We start from the raw sequence: 25,870 nt of genomic DNA on the forward strand, positions 1-25,870 counted from the left end.
CCATGTGGTATTAAATGTTTTGGTCTCTTAGGCTAATATCTGTACCCAAGTACAGATATTCCTTGAACTGCCTGGCTTAAAACAAAGTAGCAATTCTTGACAATGCACCAGGAGCAGCCTTTGTCTGGGTGCCCTGGAACTTCTCCTTCCTCTTTTAGGAGGAATTAGGAAGTATATTTGAAAACAGAAAATAAATAAGTGTACTTTCGAACTGTTTGAAACAAATCTGATTGTATTTTAAAGATTTTATTGATGGTATATCTCAATGATTTTATCATTAAATACTGTTTTTAAAAAAAGGATTCTTTATGAAGAGATACTTGTGTATGTAATATGTGCTTCATTCTGAAATGAAGAGAGCTTATTTTTAACTTTCACTTTTTGTTCATAATGTCATAAAGTTTGAGACTTTTCCATACAGTTCAGCTACAAATACCAGGAGTTTTAATTTTTAAAAGATTAAGTATCTAAAACTGATTTTACTATCTTTAGTAATGCAATCTAGTTTGCTTGTAATTTAGGAAAGTAATAGGAGAGAAAATAGCAACATAAACATGGACTTTTTCAGAACACTCCTACTTTGTTTTCCCTGTTAGGAATGTAAGCAGCTTCATGGAGAGTTTGTTGGACGAGCCTGTGGTCATCATGGCCCGTATGTTCCAGATGTCCTCTTCTGGTCCGTCATCTTATTCTTTTCTACAGTAACGCTGTCATCCACACTGAAGCAGTTCAAAACTAGTCGATACTTTCCAACAAAGGTGTGTGGAATTTGGTTAATTCAAAAGTTGTCATTAGTTATGTGCAAGCATGAACTGCATCTATATTGCAAGTTTAATTAACTGCTGGTGAAGTGAACGCTTTGTGTCTTTTCTCTGATACAAAATTGTACCAGAGTAAGGATGGTTTTAGCTGTAAGCGAAACATGCCTTGAAACTGTAAAGAGAAACAAGTCCTAAATCACACATGAATGTTTTTGTTAAAATTGTAATTTCTCTTGATATTCACAGGTGCGATCTGTTGTCAGTGATTTTGCTGTCTTTCTCACTATTTTGTCCATGGTTTTAATTGACTATGCCATTGGGATCCCATCACCAAAGCTTCAGGTTCCAAATGCTTTCAAGGTAATTTATTGCTAAATTGTACTGTCTTATTATTTTGGTAACATAGTGTGCTGTAGTGGATTTATTATATTTTTATAATCAGGGAGTAGTGATGCTATTGTGATTTTTTGTGTGCACCAAATACAATATAAGCAAATTAGTGACCCATGTAATTGGGGATCCTTCATGCTTCCTTGCATCTCCTATATGAAATTATCCAAATCCCAGGCTACTCTGATGTTCTGAGGCTCCTTCTGAGGTCTTGGCTCACTATATTGAATACAACCAAGTCTGCAGTGTCCTAGATGATTTTCTTGTGTGCGCCTTCTCTTTTTTGGTATTGTATTAAGTTTAGCATTTTTCTGTGGTCTTATGTAAAGAGATTGTTTATTAATTTTAAAGCAAATCATGTCCTAGTAATGTTTTTGTGTATAATCTTGTGAAGCTGAAATATTAATAATCCTTAGAGTTCTGACTAATCGTGCATGACTCTTTTTTTTATAGCCCACCAGAGATGATCGTGGCTGGTTTATTACTCCTTTGGGGCCTAATCCTTGGTGGACAGTGATAGCTGCTGTAATTCCAGCCCTGCTTTGTACTATCCTTATCTTTATGGACCAGCAGATCACAGCTGTCATTATAAATAGAAAAGAACACAAACTAAAGGTATTCAGTCAAATAGTTATATTTTCAGTTTCATTTTCTGCTTCAGGTTATATACTATACTTTCCTCTACTCAAAGATAGTTAATTTACTGTGTCATACTTAGCAGTCCTTTAAGTTGTTGTGTTTTTTCTCTATTGGTCTACATAGTACTTGTGCCATGTGTCAGAAATTCTCTGCCTTCTGAAAGTCTTTACTAATGTGATTTGGAACAGAGATTCTGAATCAAGAAAGCAGTCTAGATGATACTTTATTTGAGGTATTAGACGCATTCACCCAAAGGAAATCTGGAAGTTAATCATTTTGTTAAGTATCAGAATGTTCATTATCTCTTCAGATATTGACAGCATTTTTTCTACTAGATTGAATTTTGAAAAGCTATTCAGGGGTTATTTTGTGATACAAAGTTCCTTCTCCCTCCATCTTTCTGTGTGGTTCTTCCCATCCATTTTTGCCTGCCCTTCCTTCCTTAAACAAGGGAGAAGAATAAAAGTGAACTTCAGAGGCACAATGGGTTCTTAAAATGCCGTAGGACAACTTCCTGCTCTGTTCTCTAACACTCTAGATGCCTACAGATGGAGAGAGAAAAAGGGACATCACCCCTTTGAAAAACTGTTGGGCAAAATCTAACAGCAGGTTTCTCTACATGTATATGCAGCAAGCTTAGGCTTTTTTTGACATAGTTTTAATAAGCAGCAATCCAATCCCAAGTTGCTTTAGCAAATGCATTTGCAACCTTCACTTTGCACTGCCTCTTCTTGGATGATTGTGACATTTGATATGTTCTTTTTTTGCCCTCTTTGTCAGCCTGGTTCTTCATGTCAATCCATAGCATTGCATGTGGTTAACTTGACAGATGCAGGAATTTGCTGCCAAGCTTTGGAATGTGTTTTTTCAGCACTGGCATCTGGGAGTCAGATGGTCCTCCTGGCTGCCCCCTTGTCTTGCTGCGTTTTAGTTTTGCTGGGGTCTGGTGTAGCATCACCTGTTGCTATGCTTCCTTTTCCTCCCATATGTCAGGTTCCTCAGATCATGTATGAATGTGAGGAAAAGCTCTCGGATTCTGTATGCATTAGCAGATACATTCCTCGTAAATGTGTCAGAAGGTAAAAAAAGGTGTCTCTGTTAGGGTTTAGAATTAAACTCTTTCTTTGTGTGCATTGTGCATATAGCTAATATCTTTGTCTGGCATGTCTCTGAGTTTGTCAAGATGTGTTTTGGAGGTAAGACTCAAGCACTTTTTGGGAGTGAGAGAATGTTGCTAGAGCTGATTCTTTTCCTTTTCTTTTGCTTTATATGAGCTCCCCTTTTAAAATAATGTAAGTAAATTAAGGTGGCATTTTCATTTTGATACGTGGCTTACATTTTCATAAACCCAGACACTTCCCATTTTAGAAATAAAAGTTGTCTTGAGAAAGAAATGATTTGTTTTCTTCCAACTCATTTTTCCCCTCTTTTTTTATACTTCCCATAGCGAAATCTGAATACTGCACATTTCAGCTTTTGGCAGTCTCTGTAGCAAATCCTTCCAAGTTTAGTTTAGTTACTTTTTTTATGTAAAAAGGCATTTGCATGGGTTTACAGGCAAAATTATGGTTCAACATATTCATATTGTTTGCATGAACATCACTGCTTCATCAGACCGTGACATTGGATTGGTTGCCATATTGCAAAATTTTATGGAGATAACCCACTACCTTGACTTTTTAAAGGAAAAACAGCTTGATCTCTTGCTTGCAGCTGTGTGATGTTCCTGGATACTTACTAAAATAGAAAAGAAAAATCCCTTCCAGCTATGATAACAAACATTTACATGACCAAACTTTATGCAGATCATTGGTCATTGTCAAATGCAGGTTGAATTTGCAGTCTTCTTTTGAGTGTACCTAAGGTTTGACCAAAGAGTTTTATCGACCACTACCCAAAGTCAAAGCAACATCCTCAGGTTGGTAAATTTACAGAGTATATGACTAACACGGAGACGGTCCAAAGCCAGGGGTTTTGTAATGACTTCTCAAATTAATGTTTATGATATTACTTAAGTATTGAATAGGTAAACCAGTAAAACACAGTACCTGATTATTATTAATTTGTTGTTTAATTTAATGTGTAGTTTAATTATAGCTCAATTTCTCTTAATTTCTAGCTACCTGTTCTTGGATTAGGTCAAAGTGCTTTAGAGGAAAATTATTGCTACCACACGTTTACAGTCTATAAAAACTGTAAAGCGATAGATGTAGCTGTATGGTCATTTTTTGCATGAATTGACTTTATAAATGTTAACTTAAGAATTTTTATAAAGGGAAGAATCAAAATAGATATTTTTCATCCTTTTATGTAGGGATGGTTGGATATCCTACTAAAATATTTTTTAATTCAGTGTTGTGGAAAGTTGGCTGCACTTCTGAAAGTTCTGCTGACTAGCATCCACTCTTATCCACAGACGAGGTTTAGTTAAAACAGAAAATGTATGTGTTTTCCATTGTCTTATTGGTATCTCGTAGACTTCTTATAGAACATATATGTCGCTGAATTAATTTCCTTCATACCTCTTTTTATCAGGAAAGCTCTGTGTTCCCAATTTTAAAGTGGATTTATGATATGTACATTTACTCAAACTGGAGCAAGTCTAAAAACATTAAGAATTACACTTGAAGGTGCAAGAATTCCCCTTAGGTAACCAGTTTGTCATCACTGCTGACCCAACCTGGATAACACAAAGAAGAAAGCTATTTTATTCTACAAGACACAATTTTTTAAATTGTCTGTAACTGTTCATTAGGAATGCCTATCATGAGTGTTCTCCTTAATTCAGATGTCATTTTATTTCTTATTGCTGTCGCTATTTTTTTTAACAGAAAGGATGTGGATACCATCTCGACTTACTCATGGTGGCAGTCATGCTTGGAGTGTGCTCTATTATGGGATTGCCATGGTTTGTTGCTGCCACGGTCCTCTCCATTTCCCATGTGAATAGCTTAAAACTGGAATCGGAGTGCTCCGCTCCAGGGGAGCAGCCAAAATTTCTTGGAATCCGGGAGCAGAGAGTCACAGGACTCATGATTTTTGTCCTTATGGGCTCATCTGTCTTTTTAACAAGTATCCTGAAGGTAATCTGGGAAAACAAGGAAAAGCTAAATAATACTGCATTGCACAGAAATTTCACCGTTACTGTTATTTAATGAACTGCTTGCCCTTTCCAGGCACATTACTAACTAGCATAATGTTGTACAATGGTAGTCCATATTGGAATTCTAATTTTGCATAATAAAATGGCTAGGGACAGCTGACATTTTTGAAACAAAAATCTTGTAATGAAATTCTGGCCTGACTGAAGTCAAAGGGAATTTCGCCATGGACCTGTAGCGAACCAAGATCCCCCCTTTTTTATACTTTGGGCTCATGGCAAGTTGTCATGAAACAGTCTCGCTAAATTATACTAGTAAGTAAGTTTATATAGATAATTTAGAAACATTCTGTGATTTCTGGATAATTTAAAAACATTTTCACAGGAGACATTCTGTAGTTGATTTCCTGGAAATGAACACTAAAGCTCTCTCATGCTGCCTGCATGGTCAACACTGCTCACCAGTGTCCCGAAACTAGGTGTCTAGTCATATGTATATACAATGCTATCTATCTATATACATAATACTTGTTATTAAGAATTATCTGTCATCTGTGAAATCAGTGAGAGTTTTGCTACTGGCTTCAATAAGATCAGAATTTAGACTCGTATATTGTCACAGAGAAGGGAATAAGCCCTGAAACTTGTACTTCTCAGGAATATTTTTTTTAAGTACACTATAAAACCTTCCTAACAAACATGTCTTTTTTGTGTTGTATTTAAAACAGATACTTATCTATGGAAATACTCCTTTACCTACACACTTTATACTGAGAGCCTATGCATTTAAACTAGAGATGCTCTCGCAAAATTATTCCATGAAAGTCATACACTATTTTTAAATGCTTACAGCACAGAACATTTCCTTTAGCAATATTAAATATTTTGTGTGTATCTTAAATTTTTTTCTGAGAACTATAGTTCTATTGTTCAGATGCTCTCCTGAGCAATCTTTTAAGTACAGCGTTTTAGAGTATAATCAAACACTTTTATTTTTCTTATGGTTCTATTAATTTTATTAATAGTGAATAAAGTATAACTATAACTGTTCATGAGAGAGAGAAAAAATGTAGAGCGAGGTTCTTCCTTTGCTTTATAGTCTGAGTAACATTATTAATTTGTAATTGAGTTATTATGAATTTACACTTGTCTGATTAATGCAGGCATATGGCACTTTGAATTTCAACTGTTCAGAATGTCTTTCTACAAGCATTTAATATTGTTAAATGATATTTAATGTGCTCTTTCTCTCTCTGCTTGTTTGTGCAGTTTATTCCTATGCCAGTACTTTATGGAGTCTTTCTTTACATGGGTGCTTCATCTCTAAAGGGAATTCAGGTAAAATGAGTTTAAGAAGTGTGTTTTACTGATGCTTGCTTTAGAGTGTGTAACTATTTTTATTACATTATTATATTCTCTTTTGTGTATAATCTTAAAGGAATGTTGCCAACCTTAATTTCTTGAAAGTGACTCATTTAAAAAAGAGTGGATTCTGTCTAGAGTATTCCCTTTAGGTAATGTGCTCCAAATTTTCATTTTTTAGGTGCTGGTTTTTCTGTTCTCCCTTGGTATATCAAGGGAATTTTGGCTGAGCCTAAAAGCTCTGTAACAACCTCTCTCCTGCCTCCCCGTTCACTTGTTCGCCTGCTGCCTTTTCAACTCCCAAGTTAGTGCCTTTGTAGTGGTAAACTTGATCTTGAACCTTGCCTATAGTAGGCTTTTGGCTAACTGGCCTAAAACTAACATAGTGGAGATCTTGGAAATTTTTCCTGTACAAATAAATGCCTCAGGTGGGGAAGTGGAACTGTAGCAAGTCTCATGCTACTTAATTTCTGGCCTCTGGGATGAAGGGCAGGTCTAGCAAGAGGGCAGCCTTCCTGCAGGGGCCTGAAATACGAGTCCCTGGCCCAGGCCAGGAACTGCCGCATTTAGGGCAGGTTTGGTAGTAGTGGTAGTGACGGTGCCCCTTCTCCTGGACTGCTGCGGTGTTAAATGGCATGCTGTTCAATCCTTTAGCCCATCTGACACAAACACTCTCAAAATTTTTAGTGCTTCTTTGTTCGTTGCTGAAAGTTGAGATGTTGATATATGTTCACGGACAGTCGAGAAAGAGCAATCACGTGACAAAAATACAAATTAACACTATGCAAAATGCTGTCAAATACCAAGAGCAAAGAAAACACCTGATTGTTTCTTTCAGTTTATTTAATTTTTTGATTGTGAGTTAAAAATGCCTTGCTTTTTTATTTTTTATCTCTTTATAGGTAAAGCTGCCAGTATTTTCTATTTTTGACTGATATTTCCTATTCAGAGACTCTTCTTTTATAACTTTGCCTAGCTCTAATCTTTTGGGTTGAAATTCTGAGAAGGGTAGTTTGGCTTTTACTGAGGTTTATAGATAATTTCAGCTTGATATGATTCAGTTGTTTCTCTGAACAGGGCTATATATTATGGAGGAATGTTTTTAAAACATGCTAAAATCTGGCTATCTTTACTTGGAAAAGTGTTAGCGCCCTCTGCCCCCTTTTCCTCCTCCAGGTTGGGACAAAGAATTGAGATTCGATAAGATGGCTTTTGTGGGAGGATGTGTTTTTTGCTGTTTCTGTGGAAAAAAAAACCCTGCTCAAATCTGGCCAAATTATAAGCCTTTAAGAAATGCATTTTGCACTTGCCCAATAAAAATTCCTGAAACTTGAAATTCCTGAAAATTGTGTGAATACAGCATGGTTTATTCCCTCCTGGGAGAAGCAGTGCATCCACCATCATTACTGAGCCATAGCAGCTGACCCAAAGTTGACAGCCTGAAGGCTTAGTGAACTTTAACTGTGTGACTGCTTCAGGACAGTATGGAGCCAAATAGGTCTGAAAAACATGAACCTCTCATGTGTATTCCTAATGGCTTTGCAGTTGTCTTTCTGGCCTTTGTGTGTGTGTGTGTGTGTGTGTGTGTGGTTTTGTGAAGAATATCTCCTGTTGCGTGCAAGCTGGGATAAAGTGTCTGGTGAAGTGAACTGGAAAAAATGGGGCTTAATTCAGGGGAAATAAAGACTGACGAGATCCTTCAGAGATCACCTCTGTGTGTACTAAAGCAAGCAGAGCTAGGTGGAAGGCAAAATTTTTGATTGTGCTAGAAAGGCAATGTAATAATGCATATACCCAGTGGGATCAACTAGATTCCATTCACTTTGATTAGATTCACATTTAGTTTGAATTCAGGCTTTGCCTAACTTTTTGAGTTCTTGGCTTGAAATCTTAGCAATAGTATTTTAAAGTACTTATTTTCTTTGTGTACAACATGGTTTTGCAGTATGACTAATCCGATCTCTTGAGCACTACTATGATAGAAATATCTAGGGAGACAAATCAGGATTAAAAGTGGAAGGAATCTGAGACTGATGAGTAACCGAATGGTTAAACTTTACTTAAACAATACAGGGTGTCATTCTTACTCTGGTGGCTCAACTGTAGAGAAAATGAGTCTTCTACCACCACTGGACTAGTATAGCTTCATGGCTCATAATTGTAAATGAAGTAGTCTCTTCCTGTGCACTTGAATTTCTACACACGTTTTTTGTCTTTAGAATAAACCTGATTCTTGAGATATTGTAAGGCAATGTGTGAATATCAGTATAGATGGTCCTACAGCTCATTTTGATGATAAAATGCAATTTTTTTATACTTCTCTTTCAGCTTTTTGATAGGATAAAGTTATTCTGGATGCCTGCAAAGCATCAGCCAGATTTTATCTATCTGAGACATGTCCCTCTTAGAAAAGTCCATCTCTTCACTGTAATTCAGCTGAGTTGTCTTGTACTCCTGTGGATTATAAAGGTTTCAAGAGCTGCCATTGTCTTTCCTATGATGGTATGAAGTATTTTTTTAATTTACCATAAAAATCCATTTTGTTCTCACTTGTAGCTATTATTGAAGAAAAAATATTAACTGTGGACAGGTAATTACAGTATTTCTTGGACTGAAGATTCAAGGGCAATTCTTCATATTGTATAAGTAAAGAAAAATTCTACATATAACGAGAAGTCTGAGTCTAGGTTGTGCTCCATTTGTATCTGTGTATAGCCCAACTGTAAATACTGTTAGGGAAAATTCTTCTAGTTTTTTTTTTTTTTTTTAATTACTTCATGTTTTCATTTAAGGAGTAGCGCTTATTCATTTTACAGAAACAACATTCACTCAGTAAGGAAGATTGTTTATTGCCAGAGGATCTTTACTGATAGTTCTGTGTCTTGTTGAAATAAAAGAAAAATCTATTCTGCTGCTTAAGTAATTTCTCTTTGATTATTTCACTAATTGAAAATAAAAGATATCTTATGTACTGACATCAATGATTGTTAAATGCTCCAAACCATGCTTTATCTGAACAAGAAAGACCCAGCTATCTGCCTGTCCAAATTAAAGGATAAAATTCTAAGTGTAAACTGTGGTCACTTTTGAAAGTGCTTCTATACAAGCATATCTGTAATGGTTACTTGCTTTATTTCCTAGCTGTTTGAATATATGTCTTTACAGGTCCTAGCTTTGGTGTTTGTCCGAAAACTCATGGATTTCTTTTTTACTAAACGGGAGCTCAGCTGGTTAGATGATTTGATGCCTGAGAGCAAGAAAAAGAAACTGGAAGATGCTGAAAAAGAGGTGTGCCATGGTTTCAATTTTTATTTGTAACACAATATGAATTTCTCCTTCAGACATTTAGAGAAAATTTTATAACCAAGAAAGATTCTGTGCAGCAGGTAGACTTATTAACTGTATCCAGACTTCAGTATTTTCATATTTTTCCTATGTCATCTTAAGGTTACAAATCTAATATGATATCTTTGATGTGAATGTCTATTTGATGTGGATTCTTACGCTGCCATAACATCATATAGCATAATGTCTACAATGTTCTCTGGGGTTGCTCCTGAGACCCACTCAGATGAGGGGGAGTGACATACCTGTGCCTGTACTAAAGCCCTCAGGTGCCTGGGATATTTGGATGCTGCATCAGGACTGGTGTGGTCCCTGCTGGTGGTGCTGAGGAGAGCATTGCAGCGTTTAAGAGGCATGATACAATCAATGTTCATACAGGACAGGTTCTCACAGAATTCTACTCAGAGCATTCCTGTATTTTGATAGCGAAACACTGGTAACTACTTTTTGACTGTAGTTTTCTAACCAGTTTTGCAATTTGGGCAATATTTTCATCTAGCCCATGCTTCCTAGGTTTCATATTTGAACATAATGTAAAACAATTTTGAAAACTAAAGTCAAAATTTGTTTTTCTTCTTTGTGTTTGTGTATGCCTGGTTATTTGAGTACTTTTCCCAAAACTGAAGTTAAGTTTCTAGATTTGCGATTCCTAGTCTCCATATTCTTTTTCACTCTTCTAAAGTTATGTAGAACACCAGCCCTTCTTCAAATTTTCTAGTACCTTTTTCACAAATTCTTAAAGATGGGCAGTTTGTGATGGAAGTTTCAGTAGTCAACTCTTTAAACTCACAGGTCCAATTTCCAAATATCTAATGCATATAGCACCTCAACAAGCTGTGCTTTCTGTGTTTGGGAGTGAAGTTTTTCTCCCTTGTCACTGGTATTTATTTACTTGATGAATGTCAACCATTAGGGGATGTGAGTACTGTATCCCTAAATCTTTGGCCCATGTAAATGAAGCACAGGTCTTGATCGAGAAGCGCTAACTGCAGGAGCAGTAGGTAGGATATGTCAGTGCCAGGATATGTCAATGATTCTGCCCCAGCATTTTTGGAGAAAGGCTGGGGAGGCAGGGGGACATGAAGGTGCAGACTACGCCATGTAGTATTGGCAGGCTGTAGTCACTTCAGGCAGGAGTACTCTGAGAATAGCCAAGCATACAACCTCTCAGATGTCCTGAAGACCTCTGCAAAGCTTAGGACCCTTGAGACATAACCTTTTGGTCATACAAGAGTACTCCAAGAAGTAGACAATGTGAATGGATAAATCAGCAATTTATCTTCAAGGATGTGATGTGATCTGAGGACAATGAAATTTTGTGTAAGGATTCCCACTGGTAAGTCTATTTGCAGAAATAGGACATGAGCTAGTAAGTTAAACACACAACTATGAAAACTAGATTTATATGCCTTTTTGATTCTTTTGTGACCTTTGACAATTCACTGTCTCAGCTGTAACCCAGGGAACTACAACTTTACTTTCTTCTTTGAGATATCTAGCATACTTTAATAGAATGTATCTTGGGGAAAAGGTTCTACCTAGGTGATAAATATCGTAATTGTTATTTACTATGTAGTAGCTGTGTGTAAAACTGAAATTAAAAGATGTGGTTCATTACTTTCTTCCTTGAACTAAAGCAAACCAGAGAGTTGTTTCATCACAAGCTCTGTTGTCATCACAACTCGGACTAACCAAAAGTAATCAAGACCCTCTTCACGTGGGCCTGGTTATTGAAAAGAATTCTTTCCCTGATATCCTTATGTTTTGGTTATATGTCACTTTCTTTCCCATGCTTGATAGCATGGCATCAGAAAACAAAACTGGGAAAATCTACTCGTGTTACTTTATTTCATTCACTGTCTATGCTGAGAGGTTATTTTTACATATTTTGGCATTTCTAAATATTTGGAGCTTTTATTAAAACTGTTTAACTGTCAAAAACTTAAGAAACTGTGAAGCCTGGAAATGACAAAATTAACTAGTAATAAAACTTCTGACATGTAGCCTAAAGAATTAATTGGAGAGTTGCTATCACACGGCTTTTAAAAATAGAAATACTCTACCCACAAGAATATTCAGAAATACAGTTGACAAGATCTGAAACTTATTTGATTGGATCATAATTTCATCACTTAAGTTGTTTTTACATTTTTAGGCCATTTTTCCTAGGGCTTTGTACATTTATAGTGGATATTATATATGCCTTCTTCTCACAGATCTCCTTTGGAAGCCACTTTGATGTTAATCAGCTAAGTCTCTTTGAGACAGGACTGAACATTTGGAGAAAAAAAAATGTTCTGACTTTTAAAATAGTTGTAATAGTAAAACTTAGAGGAAATAAATTTATGTGTAGAAAGGATGTACATTCAATTACTTTGGGAAATTGTACCGACTCTTCCAGCTAATACTAAACTATCAATATGTGTGGTGCATGTGGGTTTTCAGATGATCTGACGTCATCTGCCAAGCCTCTCTAAGCCTCTTTTGGGGAGAGCCAGTGTCACTTTAGTTCACTCTTTCCAAGAAGCACCAGGGAAAACTCTTAAAAGGCCAGTTAATATGGCAATAAAAGAGGAGGTTGGTGTGTGCCTGTCTTTCTCATACACACACAGCACAGCAGTCTAGTGCAGGATTTGATGGTTATGTTCATGCGAAGGCATGTCAACCTTCTGGCAGCTGCCTTGCTACATAATACATGGACTCTTATTTCCATGGTTCACTTGATTGCAACAAGAGCTGGACGGTACTGTGTGAGAGTATGTAGAATCACCTGACCACACTGTTGCCTGTAATTTAGGTATTAAGCTACTGTTATTTCTGAGGTTTAAGTTTATAGGTAATGTGGAGCTCTTGTGAGAGGTGCTGTGGTTTTCGTTACCTAACAGGCTGTGTGGCATAGCGAGCCTCCAGAGTCCTCCTTTGAACAGCACAGCACCTTAGGACCGAGGGAGCCTTGACCTTATGTAGTCTAAATTTAGCCTAGATCTCTTAGGGATGCTTCAGATCTACATTCTGAAAAATGGAGAGAACTTATTCTCCCGGGTTGTTACAGGCTGAACATGATGCTTTTAAAGGATGTTGTTTTGTTCGCCCCCACCCCTGAGATAAAGATTCCATGAATTGGTAACTATTTGACAGAAAGATTTTTGGTATATATCTTTCCTAGTTCTTTTTACTCCCTGTTACTCACAGGATACATTTTTCACTGTTTTAAGAGAAAACTAATTTTGGTGTCTTATTTTACTACCTTTCACTGCAATAAAACCTTACCAATAATAAAACTGTGGAAACTTAAATCTAGCTTCCTAATTTTTGCATGTTGACAGTGCAGTGAATATATATCTTCTCATGCATGGTATTTAAAATTCACCATACAAATTGCTCACTCCGTGTTACTAACTTTTCTCTTTATTATTACAAAACCGTCTCCTCTACTTGGCATTGGAAAATAACATCAAGTGAAGAGTTATCTTTAAAATACAACTTTTAAAATGTCAAATATTTAAATTTAGAACAGTTGAAAAGTATCTTTATTTTAATAAATAATTAATATTAAGGAAAAAAGGAAAAAAATTAAAGTACATAAATTTCACTTTTCACAACATCGTATCATCTCTCACATGTAAATTCCTCCCTCCTAGGAAGAGCAAAGTATGTTAGCAATGGAAGAGGAAGGGACTGTTCAGTTACCACTAGAAGGACATTACAGGTAAAATATACCTTTCCTCTTTTAGGTGAGTTGCAATTAAACAAATTAAATAATCATGTCACAATATTTATTCCTAATGCTCAGTGAATGTCAGGAAGATGTGTTTGGTAGCACAGTGCAGATAGGTGAACTAAAACATACAGTGGAGTCTTTCATGACCCCTTTCTAGTCTTTCCATGAGATTCTACAGTCTCTAAGAAAAGCACATGCTAGTTAGAAATTTTCCCTTGAACAGGACTGAAGGATCAGGCTGTTAATAGTGAACCTTAGCTTCTGACATGCACAGTGCAAAGGGAAAATGTACAGCAGATCAGTCCTTTCACCCTGACTGTAGCAGGGGGTCAAGAGAGACCAGGAACATGCCCTAGAAAAATTAGGTTCTTACAGTAATACATTTTAAAACATTCTAATTAAGAGCCTAGCTGTATGATCCAGTAACTGAATAAAGAACAATCCAGTACTGATAATAAAAGGATGATACAGAAAGCATGGCAACCTGTGTCACACGTACTAGACACATGTACTGTGTGCATGTACTGGAGGTACATGGCCATAAGGACTTACTCTCATTTACACAGTTTTCAGAAAGAAAGTTATTAGCAAAGACTTGGAGTGTCTGCTGGTAGGAACTTCTTCATTAACATGAGTTCATAGGAACACAGTTGTAGAGTAGCCTTCTCTTATAATTTAATATAAAGTTACCCCTAATGTATCCTAAGGCAAACAGGTATTACTATTTTATCTTCTGTGTGTTTGAAAAATACTGGCTTATTTCTTACTTTCAGTGCATCACATTTACGGTGTTCTTTTTTTGTTCTTTTGTCCTTTTATTCTATTAACAAATATCCTTTTGCTCTATTTTATATTAGCAGTACTTCACTTAATTTATCCTGAGGTGTGGCTTATATTTATCTTTAGTGTGTTTGCTTATGTAGCTCTAAGCTGCCTGAATAATATCTAACCTTTTCTACTGTAAGGGTCACAGGCCTACAGCTAAAAAGAGGAATCAAGACAATGATTAAACTGGTTCGCCAAAAACTGTGTAACCAAATTTACTGAGTGTACAAACACATACTCAGAGCAGTCCAGATAAAGCTAAGGGCATAAATCATGCCTACAAAGGGCTGCTTAAAGCTACTGATTTGTTTAATTGGGGTATTTCAAAGAATTTTTAATCACTTAAATCTTTGACTTTCTTGAGGTTTTTTTGACTGCTTTTAAATAGTTTTAAAACTTTTGTTATAAACATAAATAAACTTTTGTTTTAAACATCTGCTTGAGAGCGTATGCAGTTTGAGAGCTGTTAGGACTGTGAGACCTTGGACAAATTATTTAACTCCACAGTACCCCGTTCTTCTCCATCTATAAGTTGGAAGTGACACTTGATATATTTTATTGATGTTACAAGGATTATTTTGCTGTTGGAGAGGAAAATACTAAAAAAAGTGCTAAAATGCATTAGGAGAGCATTAAAGTCCATTGTTCAGGATTCTTGAATTTTCACATAATTTCTTATCTTTCACTTATTTTTTAATCATCATTATCAGTTTTCAATGACTTCTGTAGAATTAATAAGTAACAAAGACAAATTGTTCATTGTTTTATTATGCATTTACTTTTACTCTTGCCTAGAGATGACCCATCTGTGATAAACATTTCTGATGAAATGGCAAAAACTGCTGTGTGGAAGACATTGCTGATATCCTCAGAGAATGCAAAAGATAAGGAGTCAAGCTTTCCTTCTAAAAGGTTTTAATTTTTTTTTTCCTACGGTATACTTTATATATGGGTGTCAAGCAAAATATTAGAATATTTTCCTAGGAAATAGATTTCCAGCACCTTGCAATTTGATTTCTTGGGGATTCCTGTTACTTATGTCCAATCAAAATATTCTGAGCTCAAAACACAAATTCACTGTGTATGTAAAAATAGCACAAATATTTGCATGCTACTGAGTTACACTACAGTGGAAAATGAAGTTGAGCATGCTTGATGCTTGTGTAATGAACCACTCACCTACACCTGGATATTGCACAACAGGTGTTGTGTTTTGCTTGCTTGTTTGTTCTTTCCTCTTAAAAAAGAAGTGGTCATCACTGCCCCGGAAATACCTACATGAAGATCCTAGTACTCTTAATGCGATCTACTAACATTTGGTTTTAAAAAAAAATATTCTAAGATTGCATCACTTCTGGTCGTATTCTGTCATCCACTTCACTTGTGCTCAAAACAGTTGAATACCCTTTGAAGTTTAGTCCAGATAAATGTAAAGTGAAGGCAGGATGTTTTATCTGTGCTAGACAATTATTAGGGCAATAAGGACATATTAAATACAAGGACAGTGGTATTGTAAGAGAGATTTTCCTCTGTTTCCATAAATTTTAAATTTAACAGTATTTTCTACTTAATTGTTTCATGTCACATTTTTGTCATAAGCTCCCCTTCCTAATCACTCTAGAAGCTGATTCCCCAAAGGTAAGACCCTGTCCCTCAACCTTTTCCTTGATTGTATCTTCCTATTAAGTGGTGTCATCTAGGAACCCAAATGACTTTACTGTGTGTAACTTTTGGGGAGACAGAATGAAAAGAAACCTCAAATAGGAAGGTAAAAATGTCTTCATCAAAGTCCTTAATATGATAATTTGAAATATATTGTGTATTAAAATTAGAAACAGTAGGCAAGTATATTTAAGTGCTAAAGCGAGTTTATGCCTAGTGTATTTTTTTGCAGTAGTTGTGTAGTTTTTTAAATGTAAAATGACATTCTGCCTATTTCTAAATCTAGTATTCAAAACAAGCTTGATGTTTGAAACATCTAGTCATTGTTTTGGGGGGAAAAGATGCTGTAAGGGAAAAAAAATTGTCAAGAAATATGTTTTTTTAATTTTGTCACCCCAAAATGGCATGCTGCCTTTCAGTGTTGTTCCTTTGCCTAAACAGCATAAACAAGATGAACAATTGATGACCAGAGAATCAGACCCATGAAGCAGCTCACTAATGTCATTTTAATGCTATTTTACTGTCAGTCAAAATAGCAATGCAGTTCTGTTTTGTCTTTCACCTTACACATGGGCTGAAAAGGATCCAGTCACAGTGAAGTTAGCAGGGTGCATGGGAGAGGGATGTACATAGGTTTTTCTTAGGTGGGTGGGTATGGTGTCCAGGCTGTGAAAGCTTTGAGAACAAGAAGAAACTGTGATACATTCGCAGCCACGTAGTATGCACTAGTTGGAATTTTTCTGATAGATACTGCTTCTTTGAGGGTATGAGATGGATTATGTTTATGCATACATGCACACGCACACACATATATATGTGGGTGTGTATATATAACATTTTTCTCCCTGAAATTTTCAAAGATCCTTTGAACAAGGATCATCGACATAGACTGTGGTTCAGAAAACACTGGTAAAAGACAATTGGCAGTAAAATAGAAGCTCATTTTTTTTAATGAGTTTCTTCAGTTGAACCTAGGTTTTTAATCTGTTCTGATATCTTTGCTTATGAAAACAAGGACTCAGGTCAAAAGGAACTAAGGGATCACAGTCTAGTTTTAGGGTTTTAGGTAGAAGTGTCCTGTTGTAAACAAACAATTCTTAAAGAATCTGAAATCCTACTTTTTCATGTGCTCTAGCGTGTCTCATATTCCCAGACAGAAGTAGTTTCAAAGAACTTTATATCCAGAGAGCTCGCTCTGATAAGCACAACCATAGACATTAGTCTTAAATCATATTAGAGACAGAGCTAAAGAAACATTATATCCCTAAATGCATGTGCTATTACACGAAGGTATAATTTGGTCCTAGGTAAGTACTGAAAATAAATGCATGCTTGGGTTGGTGCCAGTCGTAAGAATAATTTGTGCAAATGATCAAGACCACCAGTATTATATTATACAACTTCCTTCTGTGAAGGTATCTTACTGTGGGGAAAAAAATTGTTTTCTTATTCTGAAATTAATTTTACTGATGCTCTTTGAAGATCAAATACAGAAGCATTTAGTACTTTTTCCTTTCCTCAGGTCTACTTTCCTATACTAATATCCCCAAATAATATTATATAATAAATATATTATTTTTACATTTAATAGCATATATTTTACATTTAATATCAACTTATATTATATATATATATAAAATTAAATTTTTGATATTCAATATTAAATAATAAAATAGTTAATAAAATTAGAACAAATTATGATACTGTACTTTGATTTCATATAATGCCTTTTACATAAGGCGTGCTGAATTAACAACCTAGGATGATTTCTGAAATACATGAACTCTGGAAGTTTGTTCTACTAATTAAATACTGAGTTGACTTAGCCAATTAAAGATAGGGCAATAACAAACTAGCTCTCCAAAGAGAGATTTTAGGCAGGAACGGGTTATATAAATGACTTTTTCAGCCTGTTCAGTGGATAATATCCATAATAACTCTGTCCTGCCCCTGGCTCTGTGAAGTAGCATAGTGTGTGATAATTCTTACATCCCAGATTCTTAATAGTATTTAAGTGTCTAAAGAAGGAACTTATCAGCTGCTGCCTAACCATAGAGGTACTTGAACTCTACAGTAGCTTAGATTTTCATTATTAAAGATTCTAGGGACCTAAAGCTCTGCTTTGGATTATAACCTGCCTTGATTTGGAATTGAACACCTGAGCACCTATCTCAAGCACAGCTCTCTCTGGTACATTTCATTAAATAGTTCTCTGTTTTTGCATACAATATTAAGCCCTTTGGGTAGCAATCTCAAAGCACCTACAGAAGATCTGGCCCTGAATAAAAAGGTCATAGCTGCCCTTTTAAAGTAGTGGAGAAAGAAGCACCTATAGCTTTGTAGGTGGCACAAGTTCCCTTCTCTACCTGAAAACATGCAGGTCCCACATCCCAAACCTTCCTTTTCAGGCTTGTCAGCGTACTCCTGTGGTAGGGAAGAAAAAAGCACCCAGGGCCTGACGGAGCCACCAGTTACATGATTTGCTGATAAAACACCAGATCTATCCTATTTCAAAATTCCCAAGGCGTTAAAGCCTATCTTATTTCCAGGTATTAGGTGCCTCAGTGAGACCAGGAGAGCCTTCCTTCTATTTAGGCTTCACATCTCTGATCATCTTCTGTAGGTATGGGCATTAAGGCACACGCATTATCCTCAATGTTTGTTTGCTTTTACTAAGCACAGGTAACTGCCTGCTGTCTTGGTTTTTTTTGTTGGTTTTTTTTTTTTTTCCCCCATTCCTAAGACCCTTTACTTGCCTCTGTATGCTTAAATTAACTCACTCTATGAATTCAGTTAGGGCAGCCTAGAGCTATAGATGTATTGTTCTAGATTTAAAAACTTAATCCAGGAAGATATGCCTTGTAGAAAACACAGTCTGTCTGTATTTTTTCTTCTGGTGAATTTATGAATGATAGAAATGACTTGTGCTGTTGACCATCACGCAGATGCATCCCATGTAGTCCTTCCTAGATGGAATTAGTTCTATAGGAAGTCAAGGTACAAATTTACAAAACCAGGAGTAGTTTTGTTCTAACTCGTAGACCAGATATGCTAAAAGTGTGCAGAGTATGAAGAACCTTAACTGCCTTTTCAAGGCACATGTGCAATTCCAGAGCGGATAATGCACTTTAAATGCCCTCTCAAGAATTTGTTTGCATACCCTTTGTATGCAGAAAGTTTAACATACCAGGTCTATCACAGAAGGTGACAGATTTGGCAGTTGAAGTGGCAGAATTTGGTATTCTTTAGCTATTTCCATTAACACCTCTGGAAGCTGCTGTACGCCTAGAAGTAAGCTTTGGCTGAACTGAATTCTAGCCTTAAATCATTTTTTTACGTGAAGAAATATATGAGATGATTGTAAAATTGTGCATGAATTGTATTAAGAATTTGAGAATTGATCTTGATTTCTTTAAGCCTTGTGTAACTCAGCCTATTTCTCATTCATTCTAGTTAAGGAATTATTCCCATGACACCTGGTAGGTTATGTGCTTGATACAGGTTTGTTCTCAGAATGTCTTTTTTAAGATACCGTTGTTGCTCTTTGTCGAAGGCTTGATTTGCCTGTGTTTTGGAAGCCTCTTTGCTTTTCAATAGTGTGATTAAAAGTCATTGCAAAAACATGACTTTTTTTTTTTTGTATTTAAGCTGTTATAAATTAGGACCCTCATCACAAACACAAAAATCATCTGCTTTGCACATCTTTCTGTAGGCAAATCAACAGTGTTTTAATGGGGGAAAAAAAGCCAAATCCAGATTCAAACTCTGCTTCGGATTTCTTAGTGATACTGCCTAGCTCTGCCTTGTAAACCTTTTTTTTAAAAAAAAGTTATTCCTGGTATCACGTATAAAAGAGCAAGTATATATTAAACTGGGCTCCAAGTGGGGAATACTGTCATTCCCCCTTTCCCGCCCTCTCCTGCTCTCCCCGATAAAGACTGAAAGCCAAATACAACGGTTGTGATCTGGCTTGCACTGCTCTCTCTCTCTTCAGATACATTTCTTGTCAATGGATACTGAGCAACAGAATACATGTTAAAGAAATATTTACTGTAACTTCTTGTTTGTGCCATTTAAGAAAATGCTGATATTGCCTGAAAAGTATACTGTTACCATTATTTAATGACTTAACAGTTGTATTTGCACAAAAAAAAAAAGAAAAAAAAAGTGGCTCTCTCTGCTTGCATGCTGTCTGTCTGTACATCTTAAGTTTTCTACCTACCTTGTCACTAAAATGCTGGCTGATGTCTTCTGCACCATTCAACACAGCAACTTTCACTTGCTTCCCAGTTTGTGCTATGCAGCATGAAAAAATTAATTAAAATATCAGTGCAGTGTTGGTTTTCAAGTAAATCATTAATATATTTGATAGTGTCTCTGTAACTTTTCTTTTCCTTCTTTTCCTAGTGTTGAAATCAGAAGAGAAAAGAAAGCTGACTCAGGGAAAGGTGTTGACCGGGAGACTTGTCTATGACTTATTCTTCAGTTAATTTTTTACAAATGAATGAAAGGAGTGCCACAACCATTAAATATGACTGATTTGACCTTGTAACCTTTTGTCTGTCATCCCAAACTAGCACAGGTAATGTAGTGCAATATTTGTCTCATTTCACTTTGTCTAAATGTCTACATTGTCTAGTGTCTGTGCAAAAGTCTGCAGTAGTCAATGCAAAAATTCGTCACTTTCTTTGCTGGTGTTGGCCACGCATCAGTACTTGGGTCACATAGTTTCTTTCAAATTGAACTTACTTGTTAATAGGTTTGTACTGTATTTTGCTACTTTTTCTGTGTGAGAATCCTTAATAATCTTCATTCAATATGAACTTGAAACACTTGTTCCATTTTTCTTTTAAATCGCTTAACTCAAGTAAATGTTTTTAAGAGACCGAAATTAACATGTAAACATTAAAGATGTTTTTAAAGTGACAACTGATCTGACCCTGTGAACACTAATGAGGATAACTCTTTCCTCCTCAAGCTGTCCTTTTGAAGTCATGGATTACTCTTGCAATGGGGATTGCAGGGTCAGATTCTTTCTGTATTTGTGCAGTTTTCCTTGATTTAATACAGTATATTTAATATTCAAATTTGTATGTAACTGGAACATAGTCTATATATACATATATATATAAAAATATATATTAAAACACATTCTCTCACATTATTTGAAAAACACCACCACATCCTTTGATGTGAAACTTTGGTACAGTATTTGCTAAAATGCAATCTGTGATTACAAAATCTTATCTTGTATTGTATGAATGTTTCCATGGTAGGCCAAACAACTGCGTTGTGTCATTAATGAATCCATTATTTTATAATAGGACTTTTGTAAATATAAACAATATGCCACATGCAGTTATATTACCTGCCCAATGATTTTCCTCTCTATTACCTAAAATACAGCTGCGTAAATGGTGTATTTATATTGTCCTTTCTCTCTCTCGCTCTACTAACAACTGCAAACCAGTTGTCTTTATTCCAGACATCGTGTATAATACTTAAATAGGTAGCCTATTGTTACTTTTGTTATAGCTCTTTTCACTATTCCATCAAGTACATATTGATTAAAAGATTAAAAACAACACTGCAAAGATGCGGCTTTAAAGCCATTACAGAGAAGTTTTTCATAACAGATTTTGTTATGGCATGATCCTTCAAGCTGGTTTTTTTTGTGTAAAACAAGTACTGCAAGATTAGGTATTCAATTAATAGAGATGTGGAGCAAAAGTTTTATGGATTATTTGAAATTCACTAATTTTTGAATTTTTTTAAGACAAATTTTTAAATGATTAAATGAAGGCTAACTCTCATCATTGTGTTTTTGCTTTGAATCCTAGGAATGAGAGTCTACAGTCTTGTAATCTTTATAAACTCATTTACAGGGCTTTAACATCTCCCAGCTTTCCAAAACACAGTAACCTTTCCATTGACCTCCTGTGAATAACTTTTCATATCCAGCACATTTAAAATACTCCTTCTGATGTTTTTGTGTGTGTGAGTGTGTATGTTTTACTACTTTAGCCATAAACAATAACTGCATTTTTTTGCAAACCAATAGGGTCACTGTTCTAAATTCTACTTAGTATTATCAAAGCCCATCAAAGGTCATTTTTATGGGGGGTGGGTATCTAATGGACATAAAGAAGGATTTACATACAATTAAATGTTTGTATTTATAAATTTAGGAAAAATGCTGATGCATTAAGGTTAAATGCTTTGTTTTGTGTACTTGATGATAAATTGTAAGATTCCAATTGTTTTAAGGCTAGTATAGAAGTTCAATACTGGTTTGTCCCGAAAGCAGCCTGGTGGTGTTTTAATATGTTGCTGACTTTGTTACAGATAATGTATACAATCAAAGTGTATTAGTTTCACTTGACCAACTCTTAGAATATTAAGAAATCAGTGTATTCAATGGCATTTCTGTATTTCTGTTCAGTATTTCAGTGGTTTTTTTTTTTTTTTTACAGTCACTCTGTTCTTGTGTGAATTTTAATGCTGTTCCAGTGTTAATCTCAACATTCTGAAATCACACACAATATACAGCAAATCTAGTGTTATATTTACTTCTACTTTCATATTCCTGGTCAAAATTACTCAATTTCTTGGATGTAATTTATTACAAAAGTTTATGTGTACATGTGAATAGACTATTGTGTTTTTCACAATTAAGAAATGTTATGTGAAAATAAATATTTATCCTAACTAATTTTCAATTTCTATTTTTACATTGCAAGACCCAGAACAAGTATGCAGTGTGGTACAGTGTCTTAAATATCTACTGTCACTTGCAAATACTTCACCATTTAATGAATAGTACAGCTCAATCTTGCAAGCTGCTCCATTTGTGAGTGGAACCGCACTAAAACATGCAATGCTCTATCTGTATGGGCAAGTGGTGTGTAGCTGTTAGCAATGTACTTGATGCAAGTCTAACAGTAAGTACACAGTTGGGGATAGCACACAACTGACCTGTTCCAGAAAGATACTGGAAATCAGGTTCTGAGCCACTGGTCATGAGTTGGTTCCCCTTCTTGCTCATGGGAGAGATGATATGGATGAGGCAGGAGTAGTTAAAGTCTTTTTAAAGATCAATAGGTAAGTAGGTTCTTTCTTACAATTTTAAAATTCCTAAATGCTACAGTATTTAAAGCATTTAATTATTAATTAAACGCTGGCTCAGCCACTGGCTAATTGTAGGAGCTTCTGCTATTCTCCCAAAGCCTAGTACTACTGCAGAAACCCAAACACCGATAGAACTCCATCGTATTAAACCCCTCAGATCCATTGCCAACTTTTGAACCAAAGACTGGAATTTAAGCCTCCCAGCTGCAGAACTTTTAACTGTCAGACCTCTGGCTTTAGCGCTTTCTATTAGTATTACACACAAATCATACTGTACAAACAACTTTTGTTTATCCATTTCACATGGAAAAAAAAAACCAACAAAAAAGTAAGCATTTAGAGCCTAACTCTAGCATGTGGCTGTATTTCAGCCACAACTGTTTCCTAGTGACAGCTTTGTACATTAATGAAACGAGCTGGCTTTCTTCTGTGGCCTCAACTTCAGATATTTAGCAGTCACCATACATTTTAAAGGAAGCTGAAGCACGTAACTGAGGGTTGTCAGTTCCCTGAGACAGCTCCTATTGCCTTAGTCATTGTCTGCATTTTTCTTTAGAGCTAGAGGAGATCTATCAGAGAGAACAGGCTAAAGCATGCCTTGAAGAAAAGAAAAAAAAACAAACAAAAAAACCCAGCTTCACACTCTACTAACAGCATATCATAGTATATCTTCCTCCTCAGCATCCACCCTCAACACACACACACCTTCACACTTTTTTTTTAATTTAAGGACAAGAAGCTACACAAAATGCCTGGATATTTTGTCTCTTCTCCTCCATGCTTTATCTGGCTGTACTTTTATAGTCACACCTAATGTCACTAATAAATCACACTATACATAGGTAATCGCATGCTGATAGATACCTAATATTAAGAAGCTAAGTGTTAGATAATCATGTCACACTCCAGTACATGGTAAAACAAAACAAACACCTTTAAGAAAAGCAGAAATTTCACTCTAAGTCTCTCTCAAAATTAATGTATTTATTTATTTTTGTAAAATTATAGGAATTAATTCTGGAGCCAGGATATCCAGTTATACAGAACACACATCCTTCCATAACTTAATGTCTTTCTTTACTATTTTAAAGCAGCACAGTTTGTAGTACAAGTTGGTTTGCATCTTTTCTATGTATGTGAAATTTAAGAAAATGTAAGTCTTAGCTTCAGAGCGGAAGCCTACCTGGAGTGCTGAGACTAACGCAGAAGTGTATGGGTAGGCTCCAAGGAAAAAGCAGGTTTGCTAAATAGCACATTCACACAAGAGTTATAGTCCAGTCCTTGCTTTAACTGCTAGGTTGCATTGTAAAGTTTTGCATTTGAGCGCCACCAATATATCCCATTCACAGGTAAATAGGAAACAGAAAAAAAGATACAGAATTTCTGACCCACAGAGGAACAGTAATGGGTTCCCAGAGCCCCCAGATAAGAATTCACCAGTGCATATTCCCATAGTACCAGCCTTTTTGACCATAAAGGAAGCACACATCACAGTACTATGGTAGGAAGCAAAATGCAGTGCAATGGGTTTGAGTAGGTATCATTCAGAATCTTTGCTGAACACTAGTTACATGCTTTCTTTGCAGGACTTAAACAATTGTCATCCAAGAGATTGCAGAGAAAATAATACTAAATTTAGGCACTAAGCGAGGTGTTTCATTCTATATAGAAAATATTAACTTTGCAGGATTCATAAGACTTTAGCTAAAAGCCAGTGATCAAAAATTAGGTAATTTCTGCAGAAATCTATTTAAAGGGTCATCAGTATTTTCACAGAAATAATCACAGGGGTTTGTTTGTTTGTTTGTTTGTTTTTTAATTCCAGTAGAAAGAAATAGCTCTCTATGGAAGTGTTGCCAATTATTATTAGCATTCCTAAACTGCTCTCCACATCAGTTCATTTGCTCTGTGACATTATTTTCAGTATTCATTACACCAAAATAGAAACTGGACTGTCTCCCTTTTAGACTGAAAAGGTACTAGTGCAAAGCAAGTGCTATGCTTTTCAAGTTTGACAGCATACATACATTTTTAGTGACCTGATTCAACACAATCAATAAAAATGCAATAGTTGCCCGGCAAGAGAAATCATCATAAAGATTAGCATTTCATTGTGTTCACAGGTATCCAGGAGTTAACCTCTACCCTCATCTTCATTCATAAAGTTTATATTTGCTCAGTGTACATTGAGCTAAAGAGTTTTCTGGAGACGTACCATCGCTAACAGCCAAAGTGCTGGTGCTGTTCCTGTGCTAGGGCAGTGAGAAACACTGTTTTATGAAATGGCTCATATGGGTATAAATATGCTTATGTGCTTGACCACTAATGGCATGGTCTTTGTCGGTATACCACTGTGGGAGAGAAAAATACAGAGAATGTTAGCCCTCGCCACATCCACATCATTAATGAGACATGACAGAAATAAAGACACATGTAGCCATTAAAAATTAGCTCAGAGCAAAGCTAACTCAGCATGAAGATAAAGACAGGATGGTGGTAGGAAGCTGCTGTGTTACTTATGTCACTGCTTTGGTGGTGGTGGTGGGGGGCTATGCCATCTATTCATGCACTAAATGTACAAAGTATGAAATGTATACTGAAATGTATACATGGCTCGTCCACATGGTGGCTAGGCACAGCTCCTCATGTCAGAGTGCAGACAAGTCAGACAAGTTATCTTGGGCTAAAGAACTAGACTCAGCTGAAGTTAAACATTTTTCTTATACCTTACTGGACTATGAGAATATGTGAAGCTTGGCTGTTTGGGAACACAGAAAAATTAACAAAATGAAAGATGAGGTAAATAGAGTCAAATACAAGAAAAAGCTGCTTTAAATGCTTTTTCTTGTACAGAAGATATATACACAGTTACGTTAAAAGTTTCAGTTACTGAACATGAAATGCAAATGTGAACTTTGGTTTAAGATGGCAATTAAT

General features: G+C 35.8%; 2 protein-coding genes across 13 annotated transcripts in view; one reads left to right on the plus strand and one right to left on the minus strand.

The window, feature by feature from the left end:
• Nucleotides 1-22,517, plus strand: part of SLC4A10 (solute carrier family 4 member 10) — a 160,972-nt gene extending 138,455 nt beyond the window's left edge. For 6 of the 9 annotated variants that reach the window (XM_064514850.1, XM_064514849.1, XM_064514851.1 and 3 more), the window contains 10 exons: nucleotides 597-758; nucleotides 1,008-1,121; nucleotides 1,605-1,766; nucleotides 4,622-4,873; nucleotides 6,160-6,228; nucleotides 8,581-8,754; nucleotides 9,418-9,540; nucleotides 13,239-13,306; nucleotides 14,939-15,055; nucleotides 20,213-22,517. In XM_064514850.1, coding sequence (XP_064370920.1) covers nucleotides 597-758; nucleotides 1,008-1,121; nucleotides 1,605-1,766; nucleotides 4,622-4,873; nucleotides 6,160-6,228; nucleotides 8,581-8,754; nucleotides 9,418-9,540; nucleotides 13,239-13,306; nucleotides 14,939-15,055; nucleotides 20,213-20,279 — 1,308 coding nt within the window. In that variant the 3' untranslated portion in view covers nucleotides 20,280-22,517. Of the gene's footprint in view, nucleotides 1-596; nucleotides 759-1,007; nucleotides 1,122-1,604; nucleotides 1,767-4,621; nucleotides 4,874-6,159; nucleotides 6,229-8,580; nucleotides 8,755-9,417; nucleotides 9,541-13,238; nucleotides 13,307-14,938; nucleotides 15,056-15,742; nucleotides 15,782-18,354; nucleotides 18,429-19,258; nucleotides 19,285-20,212 lie in introns of all 9 variants that reach the window. The other 3 variants (XR_003258295.2, XR_003258301.2, XM_026094521.2) reach the window with 3 other exon arrangements.
• DPP4 (dipeptidyl peptidase 4) overlaps nucleotides 1-25,870 on the minus strand; it is a 91,658-nt gene that overhangs the window by 27,222 nt on the left and 38,566 nt on the right. The window contains exon 26 of one of the 4 annotated variants that reach the window (XM_026094533.2): nucleotides 23,897-25,284. The exons of the other annotated variants lie outside the window; for them this stretch is intronic. Within the exon in view, the coding sequence (XP_025950318.1) occupies nucleotides 25,186-25,284 (99 nt within the window). The 3' untranslated portion in view covers nucleotides 23,897-25,185. Of the gene's footprint in view, nucleotides 1-23,896; nucleotides 25,285-25,870 lie in introns of those variants that run through there. 4 annotated transcript variants of the gene reach the window in all.

This window comes from Dromaius novaehollandiae, chromosome 7 (genome assembly GCF_036370855.1).
Source record: "Dromaius novaehollandiae isolate bDroNov1 chromosome 7, bDroNov1.hap1, whole genome shotgun sequence".
NCBI lineage: Eukaryota > Metazoa > Chordata > Aves > Casuariiformes > Dromaiidae > Dromaius > Dromaius novaehollandiae.